The sequence below is a fragment of the Amblyomma maculatum genome, chromosome 2 (assembly GCF_055883805.1).
Source record: "Amblyomma maculatum isolate TAMU_Amacu chromosome 2, ASM5588380v1, whole genome shotgun sequence".
In the NCBI taxonomy this organism is placed as follows: domain Eukaryota; kingdom Metazoa; phylum Arthropoda; class Arachnida; order Ixodida; family Ixodidae; genus Amblyomma; species Amblyomma maculatum.
Window position 1 is genome coordinate 17,574,814 of NC_139345.1, and position 27,383 is coordinate 17,602,196.

Below are 27,383 nucleotides of genomic sequence, written 5' to 3' on the forward strand. Positions count from 1 at the left end.
ATGACAGGAAAAACTGTGCCTCACGACGTGAACACTGTTTCAGCCATAGGAGAGGAAGATGGGACGCCAGTGCTCGAGAAAAGCAAAGTGAACATGGACCAAGAATTTGGCAGCCTCAATTCTTGGCCGATCTCGCTACGTGAGTATGCGCTATCTGTTATTTGTTCAACAACGATAACAGCAACAACAACAAATTGACCATATTCTGTGGTGCTCCGTGTCTGCCTTGTTCGAGGTATAGCTGCATGGTAACCATCTTCGAGTTCTGAGCATAGGAGCACGTCGCATGTATGCAATCTGGTTCTAAATAAATGTTACGAGGCAAGCCAGTCTGGTAACGCTAGTTTAACCCTACCGCAGACCACACGCAGTCTTTATTTGTAGCAGTCTTTGTGCGTCACCCACATTTCTGCAGTACCCTTGGTTTCCTTATCCCGTGCAGTCAGTAGAGCATGGCCAAATGCTGCTCATCCGACCCGGACGTCGGCCCATCTGTGCCTCCAGATGTGTCAACAACGTGAAAACACACACACAAGCGCACACAGAGCACTGTTGTACGTCATAGAACATGTGTGGTGGCCAAAGAAAAAAAAAGAGGGCGAAATGAAACGTACGTTGAAATAAAGAAGGGCAAGCGTTGCCGCGCGCGTGACTGCCTGCATGGCGCGTAGCAGTGGTCCCCAACCAGGCACAAATGAAACTGTTTTTTTCCCGGAAAGTGCACATGCGATTTCGCAAACTTCGTGTGCTCTACCTTCCCGTCGGAAAGACTGCAGACATGCCATGAGGTAGGTTCCCTTGTCTTGGCGTACACTCTAAACTCTAAAGCCGGTTCTTGCATTAAAAGTATAGGCTTTTCGTTGCTCACCTAGGTATACGTTTGGTGGGAGAAGCAAGTGAACAACTCCGACGTCCTAAGTACGTGAGCTGTAACCTAAATAAATGTTGTAATGTAAGCAAGCATTGAATTAGCGTGATGATTAGCGAAGTTGTGTAATTAACACTTCTCTCAGGCATATGAAAAGTAAGTTCGCAAAGCACAAAGCTGTTACTTGGAAACTTATACATTTTGCGAGATGCATTTTGGGGCTACTGCGGAAGCCTACTCTGTGGAAATGGTACCCTAGTGCAAACATTTCAGTCAGTTTAGTTTCTCGTGATGATCTATGACTCCTGGATTGAAACTTCGTTCTTAAATCTAACAATAACAGCCGGTTAGCATTCGCCACCTAATGTGGGGAAGGAAAAATATAGAAAATATTAAGGGCCAAGTAACTGTTTACAGTGTCCCCATCTCCCCCACTGCTCGCAGGATTCACCGCACTAGGGCACTCGCAGTTGTTTTTTTGATCGCACATTTTTGCATGGTGTTTCTCCCTCGACGACGAAAAACGTTACTCTTTGCATATTAGCCTTGGCTTCGTTACCTTTCTGGAACATAATCAGTTTTGCAGCCAGTTTTGTCTGAAGTGTGAGTCAGCGCACCAGTCATCATAAAGAAAGAGAGACCAGTTCAGTTCAGTCGTTCGTTCATGCCCGACTATTCGTGACCCTATACACCGTATCACGTCAAGCTTAGATCAGTAGTTTTTAATACATGCAGTAGGATTAATCGTGCTTAGTATTGTGTATCGCACGCTGCGAAGCTTCCAGGTAAACTAAGCAAGCATTAAACTTCTGCAAGCATTAAACTTCTGGCCCCTCCTTTTCTTGCTAAAAGGAAATAAACTTGAACTTGAACTTGAACTTGAACCACATATCTGTGAGCATCATTTTTGACAGCTCTTTCAAAAGTCGAGACTGTTATGGCAAGAAATGGAATTCATTTCTAAAATGTAATCTGGAGCAATGGTGGAAAGTTATTTATTCATATTATTTAAGGTGCAAAGTCACGGCCGCAACACCAAGAATACTTTGGCGTTCTAACTCCTCTCTCTCGCTGGGTACAAAAAGTGTGGAGGTTCGCTGCTTCAATGGGCAAGTCCCAAAGCGGCATCTGCATAAGTACGAAAACCTGACATTTGCTATTTATAGATTGAGTGAGAGTTATCGACGAACCCTGCTTCGTATTATTCTGGCTCTGGCTGTAGATTGTTACCCAAGGAACTAAGAATGCTCTGTTAGCAATATACGGCCACTTGCTTTCCCCTCATATGCACACCCTTCTGTGCTGAGCCATTATTAGAAATGCCTTACCTTTGCTTATTTTTATCCGGATCCTTAAAATATAATTGCAAGACCACTTAGACGTCTGACGCCGAAGAAAAAAACTGCAGTTTGATAGCCCTAAAAATTTCTTGCACACCCTTAAAACTCGTGTTATCTTAAAATGCGTACATACAGTATTGCACACTTTGAAGTTCAATACCCTAGCGCTTTCCTGCTGCCTCTTTATCAGTCGTCGGTGCCGGGTAAACGAAAGGAAGAAAGGAAACTTTAAGTGGCGTTATAGACTTGTTGCAGAAGCCTGCTTTTATTTTGGACTGCTTGCGTATGAAAAGCATTGCTTATTGCATCAACTCGCCGCGTCGTTGAAACAAAACGTGAGGCTGAGAGTGCGGTCGTGAAAAAAAAAAAAAAAAAAAAAAAAAGAAAGAAAGAAAGAAAGCAACTGAAACACTCAATTTCATCTGAAAGCAGGGTTATTGCCTCCGCGTTGAGAACAATGCACAGGAAACCATTTACAAGAAAAAATAAAAACAAAACCAGGTGCAGTGAAGTATGACTTGCATAGCCAAAGGAGTATTACAGGCTTTGCTTAGACACCACCTGCTTCAAAATTTCCAAGCAGACACACTTACGCTGAGCGCAAGCAAGCGCATCTGTTAGTGGCATGGCTTCGTTAATTTAATTGTTTTCGCCGACTTTACAGCGAATAATTTTGCCTTGATGTTTTCAATGACGAAACCAGTGCGTCGAGCCATTGCCTCCTGTATAAGACGCCTGTTGCGCAAATTATGTTTTCAATAGAGCTGCGCGTTGCTGCCAGTTGCAAGGGTTCGCCAACAGATGGCACGAAGTATTGCACTCGTCTAGGGTGCCTCGATGCAGCACCGACATCGAGGCATCCTACACCCTTCCGCATCAAACCTTGATCTTCTTACTCTTACCTAGAGGCAATGCTGTGCTGCCATCTATGGGAGTTTGAATGGAGCTTCCTGACGACCAGTTCAGCCCCCATGGGCGCCCAAAGCATCATGGCGCGGAGAGCTACCAGGTGCAGAGTTACAACATTTGGCAAACAAAAAAAAAATGCAAAAATAAGCGTTGTTGTACAATAAAAAGTGTTTCAACATTCAATTATCTGAATGCGAATTGCAAAAACAGAGCGAAACAGCGAGTAGGTGTAACATTTGTTCAAAATAAGGGGTGACTCTCTCTCCTATTGGCTATGTTTGAGTAGCACAAAAACCAATATTTTGCACCTATAGGCGCACTTTAAAACGAAAAAGAAAACATTTTGGAAATATATACGGTAGCTCAATCACTTTACAAGGTTTTTTAGAGGCATTTCGGAAAACAGAAACCTTTAATTGGCGTTGTCTGCTTTGGCGCCTTCGGTAATATGGCTTTTGCGCTCTACCATCGCGCTACGTTCGCTCCTCAAGAGGATGATGATGAGGAGGGGGAGGATGAGACATCTTAGTAATGACACTCTGTGTTTCCGGAAAAAACGCGACTGTTCCGGATCAAAGTATCACACCGGCCCATGGTTCTCAGCGCGCCCGTGGTGGCTGAAGTGCAGCGCCCCCAGCATTCCCTCTAAATAAGTGTAAGAAAATCTATGCCATCATGCCATCCACATTTGGTGGCGGTGGAGGTGGGGAGGTGGATTACGGCAGCACCGTTTAAGCCCCCGTTCTAGCTTAAGGTATTGCAATGGCATTTCGATCGTGTTAAAGACTAACATCAGCTTCTTGCCAGTCAGGAAGATTCATATAGTAACCATCTTGCGTGTTTTGTGTTATTAACCGAGGTTTCTTTTTTTCTTTTTTGTGGTGAAATTGGTGAAAGTACGCGCCTTATACATAAGGTTGATTTCGGGCTGTGGTCTCGAAAGTGAGAGTTTTTAGTCCGTTTTACGCACCATGTCATGCGTAGACATTGGACACCGCGCCTTTAAAAGTTCAAAGTATTCGGCTAACGCGCACGCTTGCTGATCTAACACCAAGCGCCGGCACTCAACGGGTTGAACTAATATACGCCTGCTTATCCCCTTCAATTCAATATCTAAGGCAGCTGCAGGGAATAAGACTACTTTTTGGTATTTTATTCACATTAAAACATGATATGTCTGGCACAGTAACATAAAAGCGGAACTGTTCTCGTCTGCGAGCTATAACCGCGGCATTGCACTCCTCGCAATCCTGATAGGGTGTCGTCTGTCACCAATTGCAGCTAATTACACGCTCATTTGCTGCGAGACGGGCGATTTGATGTAGATAGTCTCGGAGGGCGCGTAACGTTGATTTAGGTTGCGAGAAACGTTCAAAAACTGGCGCTGACACTCGTTCGCTTAGGAGGAGAGAGTAGAAAAGAAATTGTCACGACGTTTATGACTGTCGCGACAGGCATCTATAGAGGAAGCAATGGTCGAGCGATAACTATGCAGCCCTACCAATCTGTGACGTAAACAAGATGCGGTGGCGGTGCTGTCGACAAGCTGAGCCGATTTGGGTTGAAAAGAACGCTTAGCGCTTATAGGAACTTAGAACCAAACGATTTCAAAACATTTTTCTGGTTTCAAATTGCGCTCATGATGTCGTCATTCAATGCAGAGTAACTATGAACATCGTAGAACACATTAGAAAACTATGAAACATCATAAAAAAAGGAGATCTTAAAACACCGCGAAATATAAGGAGATGCACGCCGCATGAGCACGGCTCATAGAAACACGGGCAAGTAAATATTTCCAAAATATTTTTCCTCTTTGGAGAGCACTAATAAACAAGACAAATACTCTAATGTTAGCGTATGTTTTGAAAACAAAAATGTGACAACGTGTTCTACGTCGTATTGAAGCCAATCAAGCTGAAGGCACTCCTCGCACATCACTGTAAACGAGCTGCACGCAGCAACAGACGAGCGAAACGCTCCGTCTGCTCACACAAGTCGCATTCGCAGACGTCGTCGTTTTCCGTACTGGAATAGAGCGTTGTTTCCGCCGCCCTCTGCTACAGTAGGCCCTTCTTTTTCCTTCCCTTCTCATGATGTTTGAGAAAGGTTTTTTTAATGTAGTTTTCCCTAGTCTGCACACCTCCAGCAATCGTCATTAGAAAGAAAGTTCAGTGCATATGGCAGCATATCAGGCTACAAGAGAAGCTTGTGGGATTCGGAGATCTCGCCAACGTTTGACGACCAGGTAACTATGCTGGTGCCTATGCAAAACGCCTCCTAACTAGCCCCACTTAGTTTCGCGGGCGGTGTTTCGAAAACAAATGGCCTCTCATGCTCCCGCAATCTGTTCCAGGATTTTCATGGTTGCTATGTACTTAAAATAACATTATAGGTACCCCGTTAAATTAGTAAACTGCTTCATAAACTTTCTCTTTCATGGTTTCCTATGGGCTCTAAGCCTAATTTCACCTCCAGTCTGCTGCGGGGTCGCGAGCGTCCCCTTTTTTTGTATATACGGTGATGGTCTATATGCTATCATAGAAGCTTCTGCCTCAAAAGTTGCAATCAAAACAAGAACATAACAAGCGAAAATAAAAATTTCCCCGTAAAAAGTGGCCGCATGCATGAATAACTTTTCATGCTGTCGTCGTTTCTTCTCTAGGTCCGCAAAAATTGGTGTCTTCTATTTGCTGTGTGCGGCTTTGATCCTGCCAATAGCTCGCTACCCCAGAGCGCAACCCCACATTGTATTCTTTCTAGCTGATGAGCTGGTGAGTGTCAAGCTTGTTTTTTTTTGGCATCATAGCAACCCCAGGCAGCAAGCAGAGGTTGTTTTGTGCCCAACATACAGAAAGACCGTTAAAAATACTCTACATCGCACTCCCGAAAAGTCTTGTTTGTTTGTTTGTTTGTTTGTTTGTTTGTTTGTTTGTTTGTTTGTTTGTTTGTTTGTTTGTTTGTTTGTTTGTTTGTTTGTTTGTCCGCGATATGTGACTTAGGAAGCATAACTGAGAAAGTTCATATCCAAATGGCATGTCATGAAGCCATCGAGAGCACTGGTAAAGCAATAATTGGGGAAATAAAGCGGGACTCTACAAAGAAAAGAGAAAGATAAAGGTGTCTACATTAAAGAAGTGCTAAATAGTGCACTACACACTTGACTATAGGCCGAAGCAACTGTAAAATATTTCATTATATATAACGTCAGGGCTGTCGTTTACCTCCACGATTCAAAGAAAAACACTCCAAAGGAAAAACGTAACATAAAAATGCATTTCTCTTCCTCGTGGGCACTGATATACACAGTTTACGTTACCATGCACCCACATCATCACGTAGCTGCAGGCTGACAGAACCCAGTCCTCATATTACTATTCGTTGTAGAGAATATCACAAATTGCTATTGCACTGCCTTTTTTTTTTTTAATCTTTGCGCATTATGCTCGTTATGATTTTCTGGTGCTCTACATTCATTCTTTCTGCTGCATTATGAGAAATATTAATGTAGCAATGTTATAACAATAATGTTTCTTTTTGGCGCCGTAGACGTTTTCAGCTGCGAACAGGTAAGTGGCTTGTCGTTTGTCTTTCAAAGTGCTGTTGTTTTAAAGGGAAGCTGAAATGCTTGTTTGAAAATTTCGCGAGGCGAGATACACGCCTTAGAATATATAAAACTTGTAGATTAAGCTCACATAGCGGTTTCGCACTACCATTTAAAGTTACGACGTAATCTACTATTAAAAATGCGACAATTCTCAGGCTTTTTTTTTTTTAGTTGAATTCTATTAGTTGAATTCTATTTAGTTAAATCCTAAAATCAAGTCAGCTTCCCTTTAACGGGGCCAGCTTCCCCGTCATTCTGATTTCACAGCCTTTAAGTGCAGAATACATGACGTGATGTTTGGCGGTGACACCCCACGCGATACCTCCGGGCGATAAAACTGAGGGCTGCTAGGTCATTGTCCTTTTGATTCTGGGTAGACAATTTTGCCCCTTGCCTGGAACTGACTCGCGCACTACCCATCAGTAAAGAACACTGCGGTTACGTGGATTCCGATATTATTTTTCGAAAGAGGTTCATTTTTTCAAAGGCCCAAGACGATTTATTCATACGTCGAAACGTAGTGCCAGGAAGACTTGCTGAACAAAACAGAGCCTTGTAGGGACACGTTTCCAGCTGATGTGAAGACTCACCCCCGCAGAAATGCACTGAGGAATCACCATGCAGTGCATCTCAGACTTTAATAAGAGTGGAAACAAACAGAATGGAATGATTTTCATGATAGGTTTTGTTACGCTTCATCCTGCTCATTGTTTTTTTTTTTTTTTTTTTTTTTAATAGGCACCAACACATTTTACTCGGCCGAATGTGCAAAAGTAATCAGGCAGCGCTGCTGTCTCTTACGATAAATAAAGTTTTGGCTTTTTTTTTCTTTTTTGGAAAGGGTTGTTAGTGCAGAGAACCTTTATGCTGATAACAAAATTTACCCTTGCCTCCTAAAAGCTCGTGCTGCCTTCCCTAAAATCACGCAGCAGTGAGCAGTTTGTGACGCCGCCAATTAGCCCAGAAATATTTCCGAGCAGTGTGAGCTTGCACCAAAACCCTACATCAGCACAATGGGGCTCTATCGCACAGTTCACAAATATTTACGACGAAAGGAATGAGCGCACAGCATTTTCGTTCAGACGCTGATCGAATGTTGCAGGGATGGGACGACGTAAGCTTCCACGGATCCACTCAGATCCCAACGCCCAATCTGGACGCCCTGGCTGCCGACGGAGTAATCCTGAACAACTACTACGTCCAGCAATTCTGCACTCCGTCGAGGGCCGCCCTCATGACAGGGCTGTACCCAATACGCACAGGTGCATCTCAATGTCGCAGGGATAGCAGCCTACTCGAAGAAATCTAGCGAAGAGGAGGACATACGTGCTGAATGGAAAAAAAAAAGAAAGAAAAAAGAGTGGATGAACGGACCTACTACGGCATGAGTAATAGAGGGTCGCTTTCAGAGGGTTGAAAGCCCATATTGGCCTCACCTAGAAGTTTCCGCTTTGCTACATTGATAGGCCATTTTTGCACGAGTGACGCATTTTCAGGGACACCAAAAGGTATATTTTAATGAAGGGAAGGAGAGCTGCAAAACAGTTCCTTTCTGTTTTTCTTGTTTATATACTTGAAAAGTACCCGGTCGTTCTAAACCTTTCTTCGCTTTTCGGCGCAAAATTAAACCAGCGAGCAAATTGCTCTCAGCGTGCACGCTACCTGCGCCAGCCTGTTTTTATTGGTAAAGTTGCTGTTCTGTGAAAATTAAAATGACGCCTAGCACCTCTAACAGTTGCCTTTTTTAGTGTTTTGTGAGAGTCTTAAAAATAAATTTCCTAATACAATATCATGGTAGTAGCCGATTTTATGAAAACGCGGAGGTCCGAAGTTGGGCTGCAGCAGAAACAATTTACCCAGACATTTAAGCCCCAACTTTAAACGTGTAACGCAATAGCTTTAAAACCTCTTGCATGCGTTTCTCCTTGCAGTTAATCGATGCGTATGTGTAGAGTCTGCTCGCTTATTTAATTAACAATTTCTTAACTTATGCATTTAACAACTCGCACATTCTTATAAGCATGCAGGCCTACGCTACGACGTTATCCAGCTACTGGTCGTAAAATCCACCCTACATGGAATAAAGCCATGCTTTAGTTAAGGCATAGTGTCATCCCTACATGGCATAGGAGTCGCGTGCCTGACTTGGCTTCCAAGAGCCACGGAAGGTTCATTGCTATCCCACCCTCTTACCTCAGATAAACAAACCGAGCCGGAAGCTCCTTCAACTTTGTCACAGCACGTGGTATCGAAGAGTCACAAAACCGTTCGACGAATCAATCATTAATCGGCTATGTTGCCTGCAAAATACCCTCTGCGATATATATGTCCGTGATTTTTCACTCGAAACGCTGACAACGCCGACGCCGGGTTTTCTGCAGCTGCAGGATGGGGACATTAACGCTATCGCGTTACAAAATGTAAACAAGACAGGAAGTCAGGTGGGGGAAGACTTCCCCACGGCTGAGACAACATTCAAACAAGTTACACAAGAGGTGTTTTTCTGCCCTGATTTTTGAAGTTCAAATTGCTTTAGTATCTATATTGTTAGAAAGTGATAGAGCATCAGGTTGGGGCAGTTTTGCAGTATATTATCCACTTGCTCGACAAGCAGAAGACAACATTCGCGAATGCAGCCGATCACCAGGCAGAACTTTGGTTCGGCTTTTGCTGCATGAGTCTCCGAGGCCCGCTGTCCCGAGGATGAGCAAAATGAATTTCATATTGGCCAGGTGTATGGGCGTCGAAGCTGACAGTTGTATGGCGCTGTAAACCTGCTGCCTTTATAATTATGCTAAAGGTTTCCGTGCACGGTGTTTGTGAGTTTGTGAGACAACCGAGGATTATGACACTCTTGGCGAAAAATGTTTCGCTCATACATATTTCACCCACGACCCACTACCACGCCGAATGAGCAGAACTGCAGTCGTAGTCCCTTCAACACTGGGATTTTCCTATCTGTATTCATGCGACGACTTATTTCCTGTTGCAACGGGCCCCTCCGTTTCAGCCTAGCCGCACTTAACCCTATAATCAGCAGTACTATGACATCTTATGGCAACCCGCCTATTAAGTACGCACCCGTAACGTTCGGGGGGCGCCGCAGTTGTAACTAGCCATAGTCAGTTCGCTTCCAGCAGTCGGAAGGATGGGATCATGAAAACAGTTCATAATGTCGACCATTTTGAAAATCCTGTTCCGGCTTCTGCCATACCCAAACGCCGAAGCAGCTGCCCTGAAGATTACAACAGTCGAGATGACTGCGTTTTGTCATCTCGTACTGATTACAAAGCTCTAAACTGTTGTCAATGTTTTTTGCGTTATTGTTAGTGACGAAATTATTTTTCTCCTAAATTTGGAAACAAAACAACTATGAAATAGGAAAACAAAACGTCGGGGTGCCAACGCAAATCATCGCTCAATCGCCCAGCGCCTTTAAATGTACACAATTAGGCATAAAGCTGACGCCAGTCAAATATTTAGAGGAATTCCCTAAGGTGGAATAGATTTGTAATATGGGAGTAATTACTCATTAACATCCACCCAAGCGCAGCCATATGGCTACAAAGGAAAGCTATACAGCTTTCTCAGAAACTTCGTAATTAAAGGAACATTCGTCCTGGCCCGGGGATCAAACCCGGGACCACTGCCTTTCCGGGGCAGTCGCTCTATGAAATGAGTTAACCAGGACGGTCAGCAGACCAGGTGGTACAGCGAGAGCGAACTGATAAATAACTTGAAGTGGGAATGGTGTGCGCTTGGCTGTGGTTCGGTGGATGTTATTGAGTAATTACTCTCTTATTACAAAGCTGTCGCCAGCGTCAACGTTGGTGCAGCCCGCCAGGGAACGGATATATCTTATACAGTCAATCATACAGATACACAGGTGATGCTGAGCGATGACTCAAAGCTCTGAAAGGTACGCTTGGCATGCCATAGGAGCTGTGAAAGAGTGATGCTCTTGTTTTGTTTTAGACACTGCATTTATATAGTGATGATAACTTAATAAACTGATGCAAAAATGTCAGTGTTCGTCACACTGTTTAGGAGAATCCCTCGAGCTGGTGCAAATTTGTATTAAAGGTGCAATTAAACATTACCAGCCAGACGAGCGAAGCGATGCCACTACAAAGGGAAGCTCTTTGTAAGAAGAATTTTCCCAGAGTGCGAAGTTTTTCAAATCTAGGACTGCCTTGGGTGGATGCAAATGAGTATAATCCCTGTTTTATCACAAACTTGCACCACATTGAAGAATTCTCTTCCTCACTAGACAAACAACATCCTTAATTCGAGTCATTTATCAACCCGCTCTCAATGTATACAGTGGATAAGAAAAAAACAATGCATCCTTTTTTCAAGAAACTGAGATATCTGTGACCAGCTAGCAATATTTACTTCCCCATACTTTCGAACCTTCGTCAGCTTCAAGCGCTACTGACCGCTACCTCTAAACCGCACGCGTATATAACGTTTAAAACATTAATTTCTGTCTTGCCATTCTGCGAAACAAGTTCTAATTAAAGCTGATCTCAATATTTGTTCTTGTTCATTGATCACTCTCCCCAAAAGCGTTTCTGTACTATCAGCTGCAAATGCAGTGCGAAGACAATTGAAGCACGAATGGCAAAAATGAAACGCATTGGCGGCTGGAAGTTCAATACAAGAGCAAGTTAAATTCACAGCGAAGGTCCGAAGACTGTCCTTTACGCAACAGCGTAAGGTTCTCGTAGCACTGAATATCCGGTGACGTCGGCGGGAGTGAAAAATTCCGAGATCCACTAGGTTGAGTGAACCTCGCTAAGGCTGGAAGTGTTAACCAACCTCGCTTGTATTTCATTTCCAGGGTAGTCTTTTTTTTTTTTTATACTCGATTTGCAGTTTTGTTCGGGTTTATATTTGCCGCTAGTAGGGCACGTTCCCGTATACCCATAGTCTCGATGGTATCTAAGCTTTGGGTCAAACCTTAATGATAGCAGCTGGTTGGTTGGTTGGTTGGTTTGTGGGGTTTGTGGGCTTTTCGCCTCCATCGAAAAGCGCCCGCCGAGGCCGGGATTCGATTCCGCTTCCTTGGGCACAGTAATCGAGCGCCTTAGCCGCTGGGGGCGATAGCAGCCGCACGGCTCCGAAATTTGCTTTCAACCAATTAACGTATCATTTCTGGCAGCATACACGTACCTGATCTCATTTTCACTAGTAAATACTACTGCATACAATCACTGATAAACAAATGACACTGATTAGAAAATTTATATCAATGCCGAGGTTTGTCCTTCTGACCCGTCTTGTTACGTGGGATGCATCGCCTGCCCGGGCGAAACTTTGTCTTCTGCGCTTCCGCCATGTGCAGTCAGCGCGCAGACGACAGATGTGCGCTCTGCACAGAAGTGCGACGCCGTAGCTTTTTCGCTTCTTCCTTGAATCTTTGCCGAGGATTGAAGACTCGGATGCGGACCTTGTGTAATTAGTCGCAGTTAAGCCTTGAATCGCTCTCTCTCTCTTCCGTAGCAAGAGGTTTTGCCACAGGCACATGACGGAGATGGAGCGCGTAGAAAGAGGCTTGTCAGGGTTTGTTTCCATGGAAGAGATGTACGCAACAGATTAATAAAAATAGACGCCAGTTTTCTCTGACTGTTATTTGGCTGTAATGGGGTAAGTATACTTATGATGAACATTCAATACAACAAAGGCAATTGGTAAGGTTCGTTATAAGTGGGTTCGTCTGCATATGCCGTAAACCCTTGCTGGCTGCATTTTTGCTGCTCACGAATGTCATCTACATCTGCATCACCCACAGGCCTGCACGGCGTTCCGATGGATGGAGGTCAGCCTTTCGGACTGCCCTTGAATCTACGAATACTACCCGAGTATCTAAAGGAGCTTGGCTACGAAACTCACCTAATTGGAAAGGTGCACATGCGTCGAATGGACTTCACTTGATCACCTTCATACCTGTTTCTAGTTCAGTGTACACTGACCTCATTTCAAAGCTCTTTCATCTTTTAAACCAAGCAGTGTTACATACTGCTTAAATGCGTTCCAATTCGTAATAATATTAAGCCACGGACTCGTGATGAGATATGAAGCTTCTCATTTAGGGGCAGCCATTTTCATACAAAAAATTCAGAAAAGTAACTTATTAGCCTACGTTACCATTAGCCTCAGGCGATTTACAGGCGTCTGAAGGGGAATATATATATATATACAGTAGAAGACCCTATTGAGGCGCAACGCCTTATACATACATCGATGGCCTGCTACACGAGCAGGCGCTTTTCTTGTTCACTCTCAACACCAAGCCTATATATATATATATATATATATATATATATATATATATATAAACAGGATGTCACAACTTTCCCGATTATCTATTTTATTCCAACAGTTTCGGACGGTGGACCGTCCTTCTTCAAGCTAGATTCTCCATTCTCAATTCTACCTTGAAGAAGGACGGTCCACCGTCCGAAACTGTTGGAATAAAATAGATAATCGGGAAAGTTGAGCACAGGACCGGGTTAATTCGCGGAATAGGAATATGAGAGAGGCCTTCGCCCTGGAGTGGGTATAGTCCGGCTAGTGATGATGATGATTAGGACAACAGTGACGACGATGATGATGATATATTTATTTCTAGGTTGTTTTCGCTGAATTATCACAGGCGCGAAAGTACAGAATGGTCCCTAAAGCAGAGACAGGTAATCTCAATTGCTGTTTAGAGCGGCACTCACAGTTTTTTGTATTTAGCTCCTTGAGAGATGTAGTGTGAAGTTTTGTCGGCGTTAAAGTCTATAATATTTTAGACAACTAGACAGGTAGCTTCCAGCACTTTCTATTCTTGCCTCATGGGATGCACGAGATTACAAGACGAGGTGTGTTGGAATGTGGAAGAAGGAGAGCGGGGGGGTTGGGCAGTTCGACCATTTTCAGATATAGGCATTAAGAGCATGAAATGTGTGTGAGTGTCCTGCGTGCTCCAAAGAACGTCTACTTCTCGTGTGCAGTGGCATTTGGGATGCTACACCAGAAACCATACACCAACATACAGAGGCTTTGACAGCTTTTACGGCTTCTACAACGGTGAAGAGGACTACTACACCCACCACTTCACTTCTGTGAGTGCGCAAATGCGCATTGTATTTTGTGCATGTCATGGGTAAATACCAAGAAACCTCAGTCGGAACACCTGTGCCGAGTTCTCGAACGCCGCTCTAGGTTCTTAAATGCGCGACGTAGGTAAAGCCTCCTGCAGACTTACGATCTTGCCATTAAATATTGGCCGTGTATTGTGCAGATAAGGTTACACAAATGAGGGACTCCGATATATTTATTAAAAAAGCCAGCAGTCAACCAAACGAAATATGGCCACGAGACATTATTCGACTTTCGATATTATTGGTGGCCTTGGTCAACGGAAAATTACCAGTGTTATTTATTGCAGTGAAAATAATCCATTAGAAAGCAGAGGAAAAAAAAGCCCACATTCCACCGGCGGGACGTGAACTTATGATTCCCATAATCCGTGTATGGTGATCTACCAACTGAGCTAGGGTAAGGGCTGTGCAATCTTCTACAAAGGTGGGGGGGGGGGGGGGATATTTACGATGCCTTTAGCTTAAACATTAAGGTGTCCACGCTCAGCAATAACGGTGCACAGAAAGTCATGAATTACTGCAACTGCCATGTAGAGCGCGATGATGAGATCTCGCTGGTGGTAAGTGGTTACTTCTTTTTTCTTGTATGTTCCAATCAAATTTTTTCTGGTCCATAAAATGATCAAACCGAACTATTCACTTTCCTTTAATCAACGTCAAAATTATAAATCATAAAAAAGCACGAGCATTCCCCTATGCCGCCCTTGGTTTCACTGACTGTTGTCTTCATCCTTGTCAACTTAACGGGGGTCTCAATTATAGTAGTCCTCATGCCATAGGTAGCATAAGAGGGTTCTCGTACAGTTGCCATCCTAATCTTCCGATCACATTCCACATGACTCTCGCGATAACATGGTATTTCTATGCCTGCCACTAGGGAAGAAGGAAAAGGCCAGATGAATTCTTTCAAGGATAAGTTACACGCAATATTAATAGCTACGAAAGTAGAAGATTGAACAGCCGTCTGCGCACCTTAGTTGGTAGAGCACTGTACGCAAATCAAAACACAAAATTTGTTGTTTAGGCTCCTATTAGCCTCATGTGGTATTTTTGTTCTTCATTTTTTAACGACAGGAATATAACGGAATTTTCTCCACTGATCAAAACCCCAAGTGACAACATCACCGCTGTTTTGGTTCACTGTCGGATTCATTCACCCCTGTATTGCGTGAGGCATTAAAACATCGAGCGACTCCTCTGAGACTGCATCCCTTACAGAGAAATCACTCGGGTTTGGACTTCTGGCTCAATACAGAGCCTGTGTGGAAGGATGGCGGGACATACTCCACAACGCTGTTTACTAACAGGGTGAAGCACCTGATCTCAACCAGGAAAGCGAAGGTGAGGCCAATACAGTTTTTGTTTACAGTTTAATTCGGTTTTCGCAATGGCTGGTATCTGGCTGTGGTTACTAGAGTCGCAGGCTGTTTTCATCACTAAACTCTTACCGATGCCTCTACGTGTATTATTGCAAACAAGGATGCTATTTTTAACTCGAAGGCATTTTTTGTGCATGAATACTAGAAGAGCATTAAGAAGGTAGCACAGCAGGAAAGCGGGAACAGAGCACAGATTTATTTCTGACTATATTACCAGTGCCTCATCTTACTGCCGGATATCTTTGAGCGTTGCAGTACCAAAAGCAAAAAAGGGGTAAAAATCTATGGCCTACCTGACAGCTCTATAATAATGGGCAACGTATTGGGTGTTATTCTTTGATGCCCTTGCGTCTTGGCCGGCCAAGGTTTGGATATTGTGCCGGTTTACCTTTCACCATGCTTGCCACGCCTTGGCCACCTTGTCTCACCACAAGTTCTAGCAAGTGCACCATGCATCTGGCGGTGCATAACAGAGCAAAAACAATGTAACGTATATTCCTAGTACTTTCTGGCTTCCCAGCGAGCTCTGTTTGCCTCAGAGTGAGCACCGAGGGCATCCATTGCACACGCCGAAAAGCGAAGCGTCAGCGTTGTCGTTGTCGGCGTTGGCGTCGGCATTGAAGTTGTGAGCAGCAAATCACGGTCATGTCTCTGGCAGGTGACAGATGATAGGTGGCATGGACGAGCACTGATTGCTCCACGGATTATGCCAGGGTACCACAAGTCAGTGATAAAGCACACAAGAGCTGTCAACTTGGGCTCTTTGAGATACTCCAGATACCGAGCCAGGCACGCTGCTTTTAAGCTGCGCGGGCATATTTATATGGCTTTGCTAAAGCAGGTTTATACATCTATGTTGTGTGATCTTTCACATTAACTGCCCCGCCGGGGTGATGCAGTGGTATGACGCCCGACTACTGTCCGGAATACCAGGACTCGAACCCGACCTCGGCGGCTGCATTTCGATGGAGGCGAAACGAAGAGGCGTCTGTGTGCTGTGCGATGTCAGCGCACGTTAAAGATCCCCAGGTGGTCGACATTTCCGGAGCCCTCCACTACGGCGTCTCTCATAGCCTCAGTCGGTTTGGGACGTTAAACCCCAAAACCCAAACCAAACCAAACCTTTCACATTAACCGATAGCTTACGACTGTACGCAAACCATTAGTTGTGAGATAACAGAGACACAAATTGAGGTATTATCGCAGCCGTAAAAAAGCTACAGAACCGTGTCAAAAATACAAAATATTCTGTAGTTCTGTCGTAAACGTCAGATTTTTCTGTAGTTCTGTATTACTTTTCTGTAGTTGTGTACTTTTTATGAAGTATATTTCTTTTGTCTGTAGTTCTGCAGCACTTTTCCGTTGTAACTACAAACATTTGTGATGTTACTACAGAACGAAAAATCGTCTAGAAATTCTGTCGTAACAAACAACATTTTCGTAGTTTTCTTCCTACTGGGGCATTGATTAAGTGAGTGGAAAAGTGCATGCACACGAACGAAGATCTGCAAGGATGAGCTGCAGATCGGAGTCATTAGCGATGGCATGTCACACACGTAAAATGCAGAGCGTAAATTTTCCCAAGTTCTTTCTTCCTTTATTGCTTCCTCAATTCGAGATGCTTAAGACAGGTGAAATTCGGTCGCGCACAGGTGTTCTTCGTGCTTCATTGTTACCGAGGCGCTCGAGAAGGCCTTAAAGGAGAGAAGATATCTGCGTAATATTTCGCGCACGATGTGACTTTCCTTTTAGAATCTAGGTTCAAACTGGCAAAATTTGGGGCGCAGTGGGTCCAGCAGCTCTGTAGGAGTTTGCCCTTAGTGAATCCTGTGACTGCGATGTTCCAATGAGTGGCGGTTAAAGCGTGCATTGATAACCATACATCTCCCTGCCATCTGTAATACTCTGGGCACCTCAGTGCACGTATTCCATTACAGCCCCATTGTGTGCAGCCTTTGCGTAAAGTAAATGCACACACACAAAGCATATATACAGTCAAAGGTTTTCGCAATATTTTGAAATGGGATCTGTGACCGTGATTACAGCTTTTGGTCGTAATTTGTGTAATTTCAGATCGCTCCAACTCCTTTAATTTTAACTGATGTTCTTCACAAGTGCTCGGTAGGCTGTGACTGTCGGTTCTCACTCGTTGCAGTTCACCTGCCGTTTTTATTTTTGTTTAACCAGTCGTGCAGGGGAGCTCCTAAACGGCCGTTTTCACTTAAATCCTAAGAAGAGTAAGAAGTGTTCTCAGACTCGTTCAGAGGTTTAGAGTGAATGGGCCACCTTTGAAATCGTAGCCCTATTTGTAAACCTTCCATCAGCGTGAACGGTGTTTTGAAGGGAGATTACTTCAAATCAAATCAAATCAGATTTATTTTCCAACAAGTGGATGGTCGCCTTGGCTAAAAGCTGTACAAACAGCTTGTTCGTCCCTTTCCCAAATGAGATGAAGTAAAGAACTTGTAGGAGAAACCCTTTACGTCAGGAATCGGGTAATTAACAGTAAATTCCTAGTGAAAGGTAATGTTAAAAGAATGGCAAAACTATTGTGAAGGGATGTTAGCACATGGAAAGATATTCTTCTACCCTTGCAGCCCCTTTTTCTTATGGTGAGCTATCAGGCAGTGCACGGAACGGGAACCCCCGACGCTCTGCAGGCCCCAACGGAGAACACCAGGAAGTTTCCGTACATCAAAGAAGCAAGCAGGAGAGTATACGCAGGCAAGCAAAATTTGCCGCTTCATTTTCTAGCCATGCCTCTGTGACTCCAACGTTTGCTGCGAAATTGCATAGTTTGCCTAAGTCGCATAGCCCAGCAGAGAATCCAGCACGGTGAAGCCAGAGAAAAAAAAAAAAGAAAAAATGCGATGTGACTGCAGGCACTTCCAAAGATAAATATTTAAAGTTAATTAGGCGCAACTTTGTGCTCTTTTTTTTTTTATCTGAAGTGAACATTGCCAAAACGAGAAGAATACACATATACAAGACAAAGCACAGTGTGAACGCGGCGAATGAAACAACTTAGGCATAGTTTACGCCACAAACCAAACACCTAAACTGCATAATCAAACATTTTACTATACAATGCAGTTGCCGAATAGTTTTTGGTCCTAGATTATTTTTACCCTTTGTATAAGAGGCACGGGAGTTGAAATAATGCCATGTATATACGTCGAACTTTTATTGTGCCGACAATTACGTCGATAATTCCCGCCGTGGTGGCGCAGTGGTTAGGGCGTTCGACTGCTGTGCCCAAGGAAGCGGGATCGGATGTCGGCAGCGGCGGCCACTTTCCGACGGCAGCGAAAAGCCAGGCCCCATGTGCTGCGCGATGTCAGCGCACGTTGAAGAAGCACAGGTGGTCGAAATTTCAGGAGCCTTCCAATACAGCAGCTCTCATAACCTGAGTCGCTTTGCGACATCAAACCCCACAAACCAAACCAAGTTACGGAGATACAAATGTATAAAACCTTTATGTCAGGATATACTAATTACTGTTGGGCTACTTGAAGGGTCATTACATGATTTGGAAGTGCATATAACGTGGCAATTTTGTCATAAGACGGCAGGTGAACAAGACAATCGCTTTACTACCAACAGGATTTTACTGGTCGTTGACGTACGCATTCATAATTTTTGTTCGTGGGCATAAAACACCACGTGCAATCGCGCAAATAACAAAGTTAAAATCAAGAACTAAAAATTATATATGTCTATCTAAATAACCATGATCGTTAGAGCAGTTGTGCTGAACGGACACCCACGTGCTTTCCGACCGCTTTCCATAAAGCGGAAGGGCTCTATCAACTAACGCGACAAAGCGTTATTGCCTGCATTTTGTTGGTGTCAGGCCATCTTCAGGACTTGCAAGGAGATATGTAGTTCGATTCAGTGCCATTATCCAGCAATGTGTTTTCGCTTCACGGCGCTGATTAAGACGACGCATTCCCGAGCTGACCTGTGTATACTTTCTCGTAAGAAAGCTGCAGTTCGCACACGGTCCCCACCTTGCAACAAGTGTACCTGTTCTCATCCTCCGTATCACTCCCATACTTTTTCTACGCTTAATTTACCTTTGAACAAAGGTCTTCCAGCTTGCGCAGGGTGCTTTCGGCACCCTGCGAAGTTGAAAACCCTTTTCCCGAAAATAATTGAAGATGAAAGAAAGCAAGCTTCTGAAACGAAGCATGAGGACAAATGGGTGGGCAGTACAGATGTTGTATTTATCGAAGCCTTGATAAGTGGTAGCAAATACTCATATAATGAAACCAGACTGAATTTCGTAGTTCATTGCCAGTGTTGCCAATGGCACGTCACATGCTTGCTTTTGAAAAAGACAATAAACGTTTACAATGGCAAAAGGCAATGGCACCTTATCGCATGAGTTGATAAAGTCTTTCCGCGTCCGTATAAAAGAGGCCGGGAATACACAAGTGGCGCTTCGATGAAAATGTACTAAAGCGTATGTTTTTTGTTTTTTAGATAGGTATATCTGGGGGGGGGGGGGGGGGGGGGGGAGTTTTTGTCTTTAAAGATTACATTGTGATTTGAAGCTTACATTGTGGGTGTGACGCGATAGCAGTCTGTGGCACTCTCTTGTTGCACTCATACTTTTTAACACACGGTCGTAAGTACCACTTTAGTACCATTGAAAGAAACACCGCTCGTTCCGAAGCCGCGGGCCTTGTGCAGCCCAGTCGGTGGCGTGTTTGGAATGCCAGCAAAAGGTCATGGGTTTAAACCCGTCGTGAAACTAGAAATTGTTCACGTTTCCCTTTAAGAGAAATAAATTTCCTTATAAAGTTCAGTCATTAGGAACATGCGGCGGCTCTTATTTTGCATTATATGTCATGTTTCATTCACTTTCATTCCACGCGTGACGTTATGCTTTCCTTAAGCGTTGTGGGACGCATGAGGTATCCTGGCTGTAACATCATGACCCTGTCGACCAGCCACGATTCTCGCGACACCATATGTAGGTGTCCGACAGGACAACACGAGGTTCGAAAAAAAAAAAAAAAAGCCCCTGTGTTGCCATATATACCTTTATACTCCCGTTCAGCGAAAAGCTAAACGGGAGTAATAAAGGTTATCAAACATTATGGCATTGCAGCGCTGGCAGACAAGGACAAAGGACTAAAGGCACACACAACTGCGCTGATGTTTGATAACCACCACCAACTTGCCCCAGCATACCCTACATAAGTAATAAAGGTATCGCTTAAAAAGAAAGCAAGAACTACTATGTGACTGTTCATTAGTGATCAGTATAATCCATTAGAGAGCATAGCCCTTCTCGCCCCCACCCCCCCCCCCCCCTCCTTTCTCATTGGTGATTTTCGCCGCGCTCGTCGAAGTGACAAACATCGCGAGTTCAGGCAGTACACGCAGACCGTACATGCGATTTTCCATCGTGTTAAACAAGCAGCAACGTATGGTTTTACTGGTGATAGAAAAATTATTGTTAATTTTACTCGCACCAATAAATGTGGCCGCGCAGCGAAGTATATGCAGGTTACATCGCCTCTTTACAGCTGTCGATCAAAAGGCGAGCAAATTATTTCAATCCGCCTTTACAATTTTTGCACACGCACGTGTTTCTCGTTGCCGTATTTTCATAATCTTCTACAAGAAACTACCTCCGAATGATCAGAGCTTTCTCGATGAAAAAGAAACAGAGAAATATTAAAATTTTGACTTGGATTACAGCGCGCACACCTCTCTAGCGCAGGCATGACGGACGCAATGGACCAGTCTGTAGGGCAAGTGGTTCAGGCGCTAAGCGAGGCCGGCATGCTGGACAACACAGTCATCGTCTTCAGCAGCGACAACGGAGGCGCTCCATTCGGCATACACCCAAGCCGGGGATTCAATTGGCCGCTGCGGGGGACCAAGGGCTCCCTGTGGGAAGGAGGCACCAGGGCGGCAGCCTTCATTTGGAGTCCCCTGCTGGTCCGAAGACAGAGGGTCTCCAACCAACTGATGCATATCACGGACTGGCTGCCTACGCTCTACTCCCTTGCCGGTTCGCGCAATCCTTGCATCATACGCGAATTAGCTGTGAACTAGGCAGTGGCTTTGAACTGCTGCGTTAGGTCAATGGGATTCAGTCTTGGCCACTGCGTCTGCTGCTTTCCGTGGAAACATAATGATAAAGACGCTCGACTGTATTAGATTGTATTGGATTGACTGTGAGGCTTCTCCCTTTACAACGGGTGAAGAGACGCCATAAAGAATTTCATAGTGTGGCGGAGACTGTCCCGCCTTGGCATCAATGCGGCCAACACCATCTATCTTAATAGTTTTTTCCAGTTATCAAGACGACATTTTGTTTTCTCTACAGTACTCATGTTCTAAAGCGCACGTCGATGTCAATGATAGACACTGATGAGTGTGGCAATCTGAGTGGCCTATTTTCAATGACAAAAAGGAGGTTAATAGGAGCTTTCATAAGCTAATGAAGTTCAGAAAATGATTCGGCTGCTTTAAAAAGCTAAATGCAGTGCGTAAGCTAAATGCTGCTAAATGCAGCTGAAAAGCAAAACGCAGGAAGGAGTGCACTGCCATTGACCAGAAAGCAAGGATCAAAGCAGTCCTTTAAATCATCAGTTCAGTTCAGTAGTTCAGTCGTGTCCGACTCTTCGTGACCCTATGGACCATGTCACGCCACGCTTTCCGGTCTCTCACTATCTTCCTAACATCACAGAACTTCATCTGCAGTGCCTCGAGGATGCCATCTAACCATCGCGTTCGCTGCCTACCCCTTCTCCGGCGACCCTCAACCTTTCCCAACATCAAATCTTTGTCCAGCGACTCCTCTCTTCTCATCAGATGACCAAAGTAGCTGAGCTTTAACTTTAGGATTTGACCCTCCAATGAGCAGTCGGGGTTTATGGTCGACTATATCGACTGATTTGATCTTCTGGCAGTCCAAGGAACTCTCAAGAGTCTTCGCCAGCACCACAATTCAAACGCGTCAATTCTTCGGCGGTCAGCCTTTTTCACAGTCCAACTCTCGCATCCATGCATCGCAACTGGAAAGACCATAGCACGAGTTATACGGATCTTGGTTGGCAGACTAATGTCTCTGCTCTTTACTAGGCGGTCAAGGCTAACCATTGCTCTCTTTCCCAGAAGCAGGCATCTCATAATTTCATGGCTGCAGTGTCCTTCCTTGCTTTAAATCATATGACATAACAAAGCTGAATGGATTCGCGAGAATTTTTAACTCCTAATTTATTTGCAATAGATGTGTCGTTCGTCCACAGAAAATCATCAGGATAACCAAAACGAGCCAGAGAATTGATTTTCACAACAAAAGTTTTGAGACGGAAACTAACTTTCCGAACAGCAACTTTGAAGGTCATGGAAGATTCCGTTTGACATCTAAACCGGAGGAGCGTCCTGACGTCATACTATGTGACACTGCAACTGCGCCTGCCGTCACCGCAACCGCTTCGGCGCCGCCACCGTGCAATATACTAGAGCGGCAGTTACGCTAACTTTCAGTACTCGCTGCTCACAGCCCTGGAGGCTAGACCTAGTGGAAAAAAGACTCGGCACAGAAACCAGGCAAAAAAATACAGCTTTCGTTTCCACTTGCTTAAATACAGCTTCCGTTTCCACTTGCTTAAATACAGCTTCCGCTTGCACTCGTCTCATTATAGATATAACAGAGTTAAACCACTGCCCCAATTTTGGATTGATGTGTCCTCCATCACCATTTGAGGAATCCAGGTGGTAAAAAGTGTTCTGGATCCTTCAACACAAAGAGTTTCGCACCCAACATTAAATCGAGGCGTTGGATTCCACATATTCCTAAACTCGGGAGTTTTCTCGGTGACATACTACCTCGTCAGTTATCACTATTCTACGCATTACACGGTGCCTTTTAAATTGAGCAGCGCAAAATAAAGACATGGTAGTTCAATCAAGATGCTAAAATCGATGCTTAGGGCTGAGCGTTTTCACTGATGACGTCTTAGATAAATCTGCAGGCTGCTACTGCTTATGCGTACCTATAATAGCGAAATACAATAAGTGTAAATGACGCCGGCACATCCCGCCTAAGAAGTGTGATGCCACAATATGTGAAGGCTTGAATCTAGTATTTATTCTCTTTTGATATCAGCATAAAGTCTTATAGATATACGTTACAAATGTAGGTGATTTTGTCTGTATAATGGCGCGCAAATTATGTTTTAACTTATAAGATGCCTTTTTTCTTCTTTTGCAAATGGCTGTTTATCAGCAATTAAACTAATGGTTAAGGCTACATTCGTCTGTACGGTTCGGAGTCCATCTTTATTCTGCCCTCTGCTGTCTTCCTCCCCAGGGTCGCTACCTTTTCTTCACCAAGGCGACCAGACGACTTTTCTTTCCCTGCCGCGCTTGCTCACAGAGCGTCGAGCGGTGGAAGCTCGCTAACACAAATGCAGATATCCCATAACACTGCCAATATGATCAATCATTATTGCCGCCGGAGACGGTAGAGAAGACAGCAAAAGTGTTTGAACATTTACCCATCTTTATTTTTGTCCTGCAATATATTAATCACCTCATGTAACTGCGAGAGTACAAAATGAGTGTTCAGGGCATATCATCTAAAGGGTATTACTCTCCGAAATGTTGCACGCGCTTGCCGACAACTATGTAAATTCATTTCGTTGGTATGCAATCGCTTCAGCTTAAAATCAAAGTTCGTTGCCTACTTCAGAAACCTGTGCTTTGTTTCTTCCTCCAGTGATTCAAGGCATTGACTTTCAGGTGGCGACGTAGCGGCGTTAGGAGTGTTGGATGGCAAAGACATGTGGCAGCCTTTATTACAAGGCTCCCGGTCTCCCCGTGTCGAGGTACTGTACAACATCAACCCACCAATGTCACAAGCGGCGCTTCGCTACTCGAAATATAAGTTGGTGCTAGACAGCACTGGTGTATATAACCAGCGCTGTGTCCCGACGAAAGGGAGTCGCCCGTATGAGGACCTCGAAGAACTACTCGCGCAATCAACTGTTGCGAAGGTGCTCAGGGGCGTGTACAAAACGAGCAGCCTGCGACTTCCTAAGGGCTGGAGGCAACGAGCGATACTCAAGTGCGGAGTCTCGAAAACAAGAAATTTTCTGGTGAATGATTCCGTCTTCCTATTCCACGTCGACAGGGATCCTTGCGAGCTGAACAACGTGGCCAATTCTCATCCAAATGTAAGTCTACCTCATATCGCCCTTCATCGGTTGTAAGCCAAAACTTGGGGTAGCTAAATATATGGTACAAGCGTTCAGCAGCATCACCACTCATCTTGCGCAGCGATCAGAGCAAGTGGCAGTTATCGAAACATAGCTGTAAATTTCCGCCTGTGCCTTCTGGCAGACTTCCATCCCGTCACGCCATATTTATATGTCGCGATGTCTAGACAGCTATAGCAGAAGAGCCTATTTATTTGCCTACAGAGATCGAGATTTTCTTTTGTTGCGTTTACCTCTGCAGACAACAGTGGGAGACAGTAAAATAACTGACAAGTAGTATTCGCAGAGATTTGATGTCCCTCTTCCGGTACATGTTTTGCTTACTTTGTCGGATTTTCTGCGTCCGTTATTATTCCAGGCAGTTCACTCATAGCAGTATCTCTCTTCAGCATGGGCTCGTTCAAGGTCAATTTATCGCTCATATGGTCTCATATGATCTCATATGCACCAAGGGGATGGCGGCGGCAAGCTTTTTATCTAAGATAAAAAAAGCGAACACGTGCCTCATATGCCCTTCTGCCCCGAGCGCCTTAAAAACGAGCGCATGCATACTTCTGTCTAATGGGAGCGGAACGTCCCACATGCGATAAGATAGTAACTTTACCTTGCGAGCGGCAAGTGTCTGGCGAAAGGGCCTCTGAGTACTGATGGAGGCGTTGAGTGCTGATGTAAGCAGCACTCAGCATTTAGAACCTTCATTTTTTATCGTTGACGACTGCGGAAGCCTCACAACGCTATGGTTTTTCAAGTATAGTGGCTAGTATAATGTCTCTGAATGCCTCAAAGGGTGCCTAACGCCGACCCTGCACCCGACTCCCATGCAGTCAAGAAAAAAAAAAGAGGGGGGGGGGGGGATGAATGTGCTCTGTTTGCATAGTGACGCCGAACTTGACAAAGAGTGAGAGCGGATCTGACCACGGCAGTAAAATAAGATTTTATGCGTCACTTCTCGCATGCCCATATGTAAGAATAAATAAAATAGGGAAACACTTAAGATCCACCTTTAAGGCTGCGACACTAACAGCGTTAATGACTGTCACAGCAGCTCCACCATGAATTTTCCGCGTGATGCCGCTATGGTGGGCATCCACTGAAAGCTTTTAGGCGTGCCGCTGCGCTAGAGTGACACGGTACTTGCAATTGCTTTCCCTGGGCGGACGTGATATGCTCTTCAGCAAGCATACATCGAATGGCAAGCGGCTTTTCTCGTTCTTGTTTCTAAGAGCTTCTTTATTCTTGCAATATGTTGGAACGACAACCAAGCTTTATTTTATGAGGAATGAGAAAGTGGTACAGCTCTTATTAAAAAACATAATCTGCGATAGATAGCGGATCATTAAAGCCCTCCTAATGTCCTCGGCGAAGACGAGCGGAATGAACGCTATATTTTGGGAGCAAAACGGACAACTAGTTCGCGAAGAAGGCACCTCATATTCATACATGATAGAGGTAGTTAAGGCCCACAGAGCGGCACCTCGCGGACGGCCGATCCAGGGTACAGAAGGCTCCTCTCAGTACATGCACGGTTGTACAAAATCATAGCCTGCGCTCGAGCTCCTCGGTCTCGAAAGAGGCGAGCTATCGCAAGATGGCGCAGCAGTGCAGTTTCGGTTTTGCCTTTCGCCTGTTCCGGATGGTTGCTCTGGCGTGCATGAAGCAGCTCGAATGTAGTTGCCCGAAGGCGAAAAAAAAAAATCGACAGGAAAGAGTGCTTTCGCTTCTTCGTTTCACCTACGGGTAACTGCATCCGTGCTGCTTTATTCATGTCAGAATAGACCAACTAGCCCATCCAAATGTTCGGCTTGAGTCCCTTTCAGAATGGTTGAGCCGCGTCCCTGAAACTTTTATCACCGGCAGTACGTGAGGCAGCTGGCGAAAGCAGAAAGAAATATTTTTCTCATGTCGCCACTGCATAGCATTGCAGTAGTGACATCCGTACGTTTTCGCGAAAATTCACTCTGCAAATTTTTGCCTCACCGTTGAGTTACAAGTAGGTAATATATTTTATACACAAATGACTTGCTCGTAATCTCGCTCATAAAAACATCACAGCCTTCATCACGGTAGTCTCTGTTGCGACGTGTGCTATGGCTTAGTACACTATAGTCATGAGGCTAGTGCCAGCGCTAGTGACATACTCTTAGCATACAGAGGTTACACCGACACGTTCAGTGGCGCCCGGTCGCTTCTGTCACCTCGTCTAGCTATTGGTTGGCTTAATGACTAGTGAAATTGTTTAAAGAATCTTATGATTATTTGTTTAAAAACATGTTATGGATAGGATATTTTATCAAGAAGAACTTGAGCAGCTTAGAGAGTGGTAATCGGTGAACCTTTCATTTCCCCAGATTGTGTCATTTCTACGGAGACGCATAGAATTCTATCAAGCCCACACCGTACCTTCGCTTTGGAAACCGGCGGACCCCGCAGCATTTCCAGAAAACCACAATGGAACATGGGCGCCATGGCTAGAACCATCGTAAATAGTGTCACCCCTGCGCACTGCGCAGTGACTGCAGCGTCGTTGAGCTCCCTGGATAACTTAGTTGTCAAGACGCCGTCAAGTCACAACAAATGTATGGAAAAGCATTAAATTATAACAAAACTTTTCTTTATTTCTTCTCACATGAAAGCTCGCCCTGCTTTTGGTGGCCCAGTCAGCGACCGAGTGGCACTGCTCGCCATTTACGAGCCGTTACGCCGCAGATGAAGCCTGCCAATACAAATGGACCGATATCGAACAGCAATTGCCGTTACAAGATATGCCCTGCGCTGTACACGCGCACATGCATTGTGGTGCTATGAACAATTTCAAATTTTCAAGCTGCCCAAGATTCTTCACGTTTCATCTAAATCGACAGTGACTCCGCCTTTGGAGGCGCAC

General features: G+C 44.6%; 1 protein-coding gene across 1 annotated transcript; it reads left to right on the forward strand.

Annotated features, from left to right (window-relative positions):
* On the forward strand, nucleotides 1–27,023 carry LOC146198068 (arylsulfatase B-like). The gene is made up of 10 exons (XM_084591846.1): nucleotides 1–143; nucleotides 5,783–5,891; nucleotides 7,827–7,986; nucleotides 12,519–12,631; nucleotides 13,726–13,836; nucleotides 15,094–15,216; nucleotides 17,852–17,978; nucleotides 20,989–21,282; nucleotides 24,024–24,457; nucleotides 26,848–27,023. The coding sequence occupies exons 1-10, from the start codon at nucleotides 1–3 to the stop codon at nucleotides 26,980–26,982; spliced, it is 1,749 nt and encodes a 582-aa protein (XP_084447972.1). The 3' UTR covers nucleotides 26,983–27,023.
* The last annotated feature ends 360 nt before the right edge of the window (nucleotides 27,024–27,383 follow it).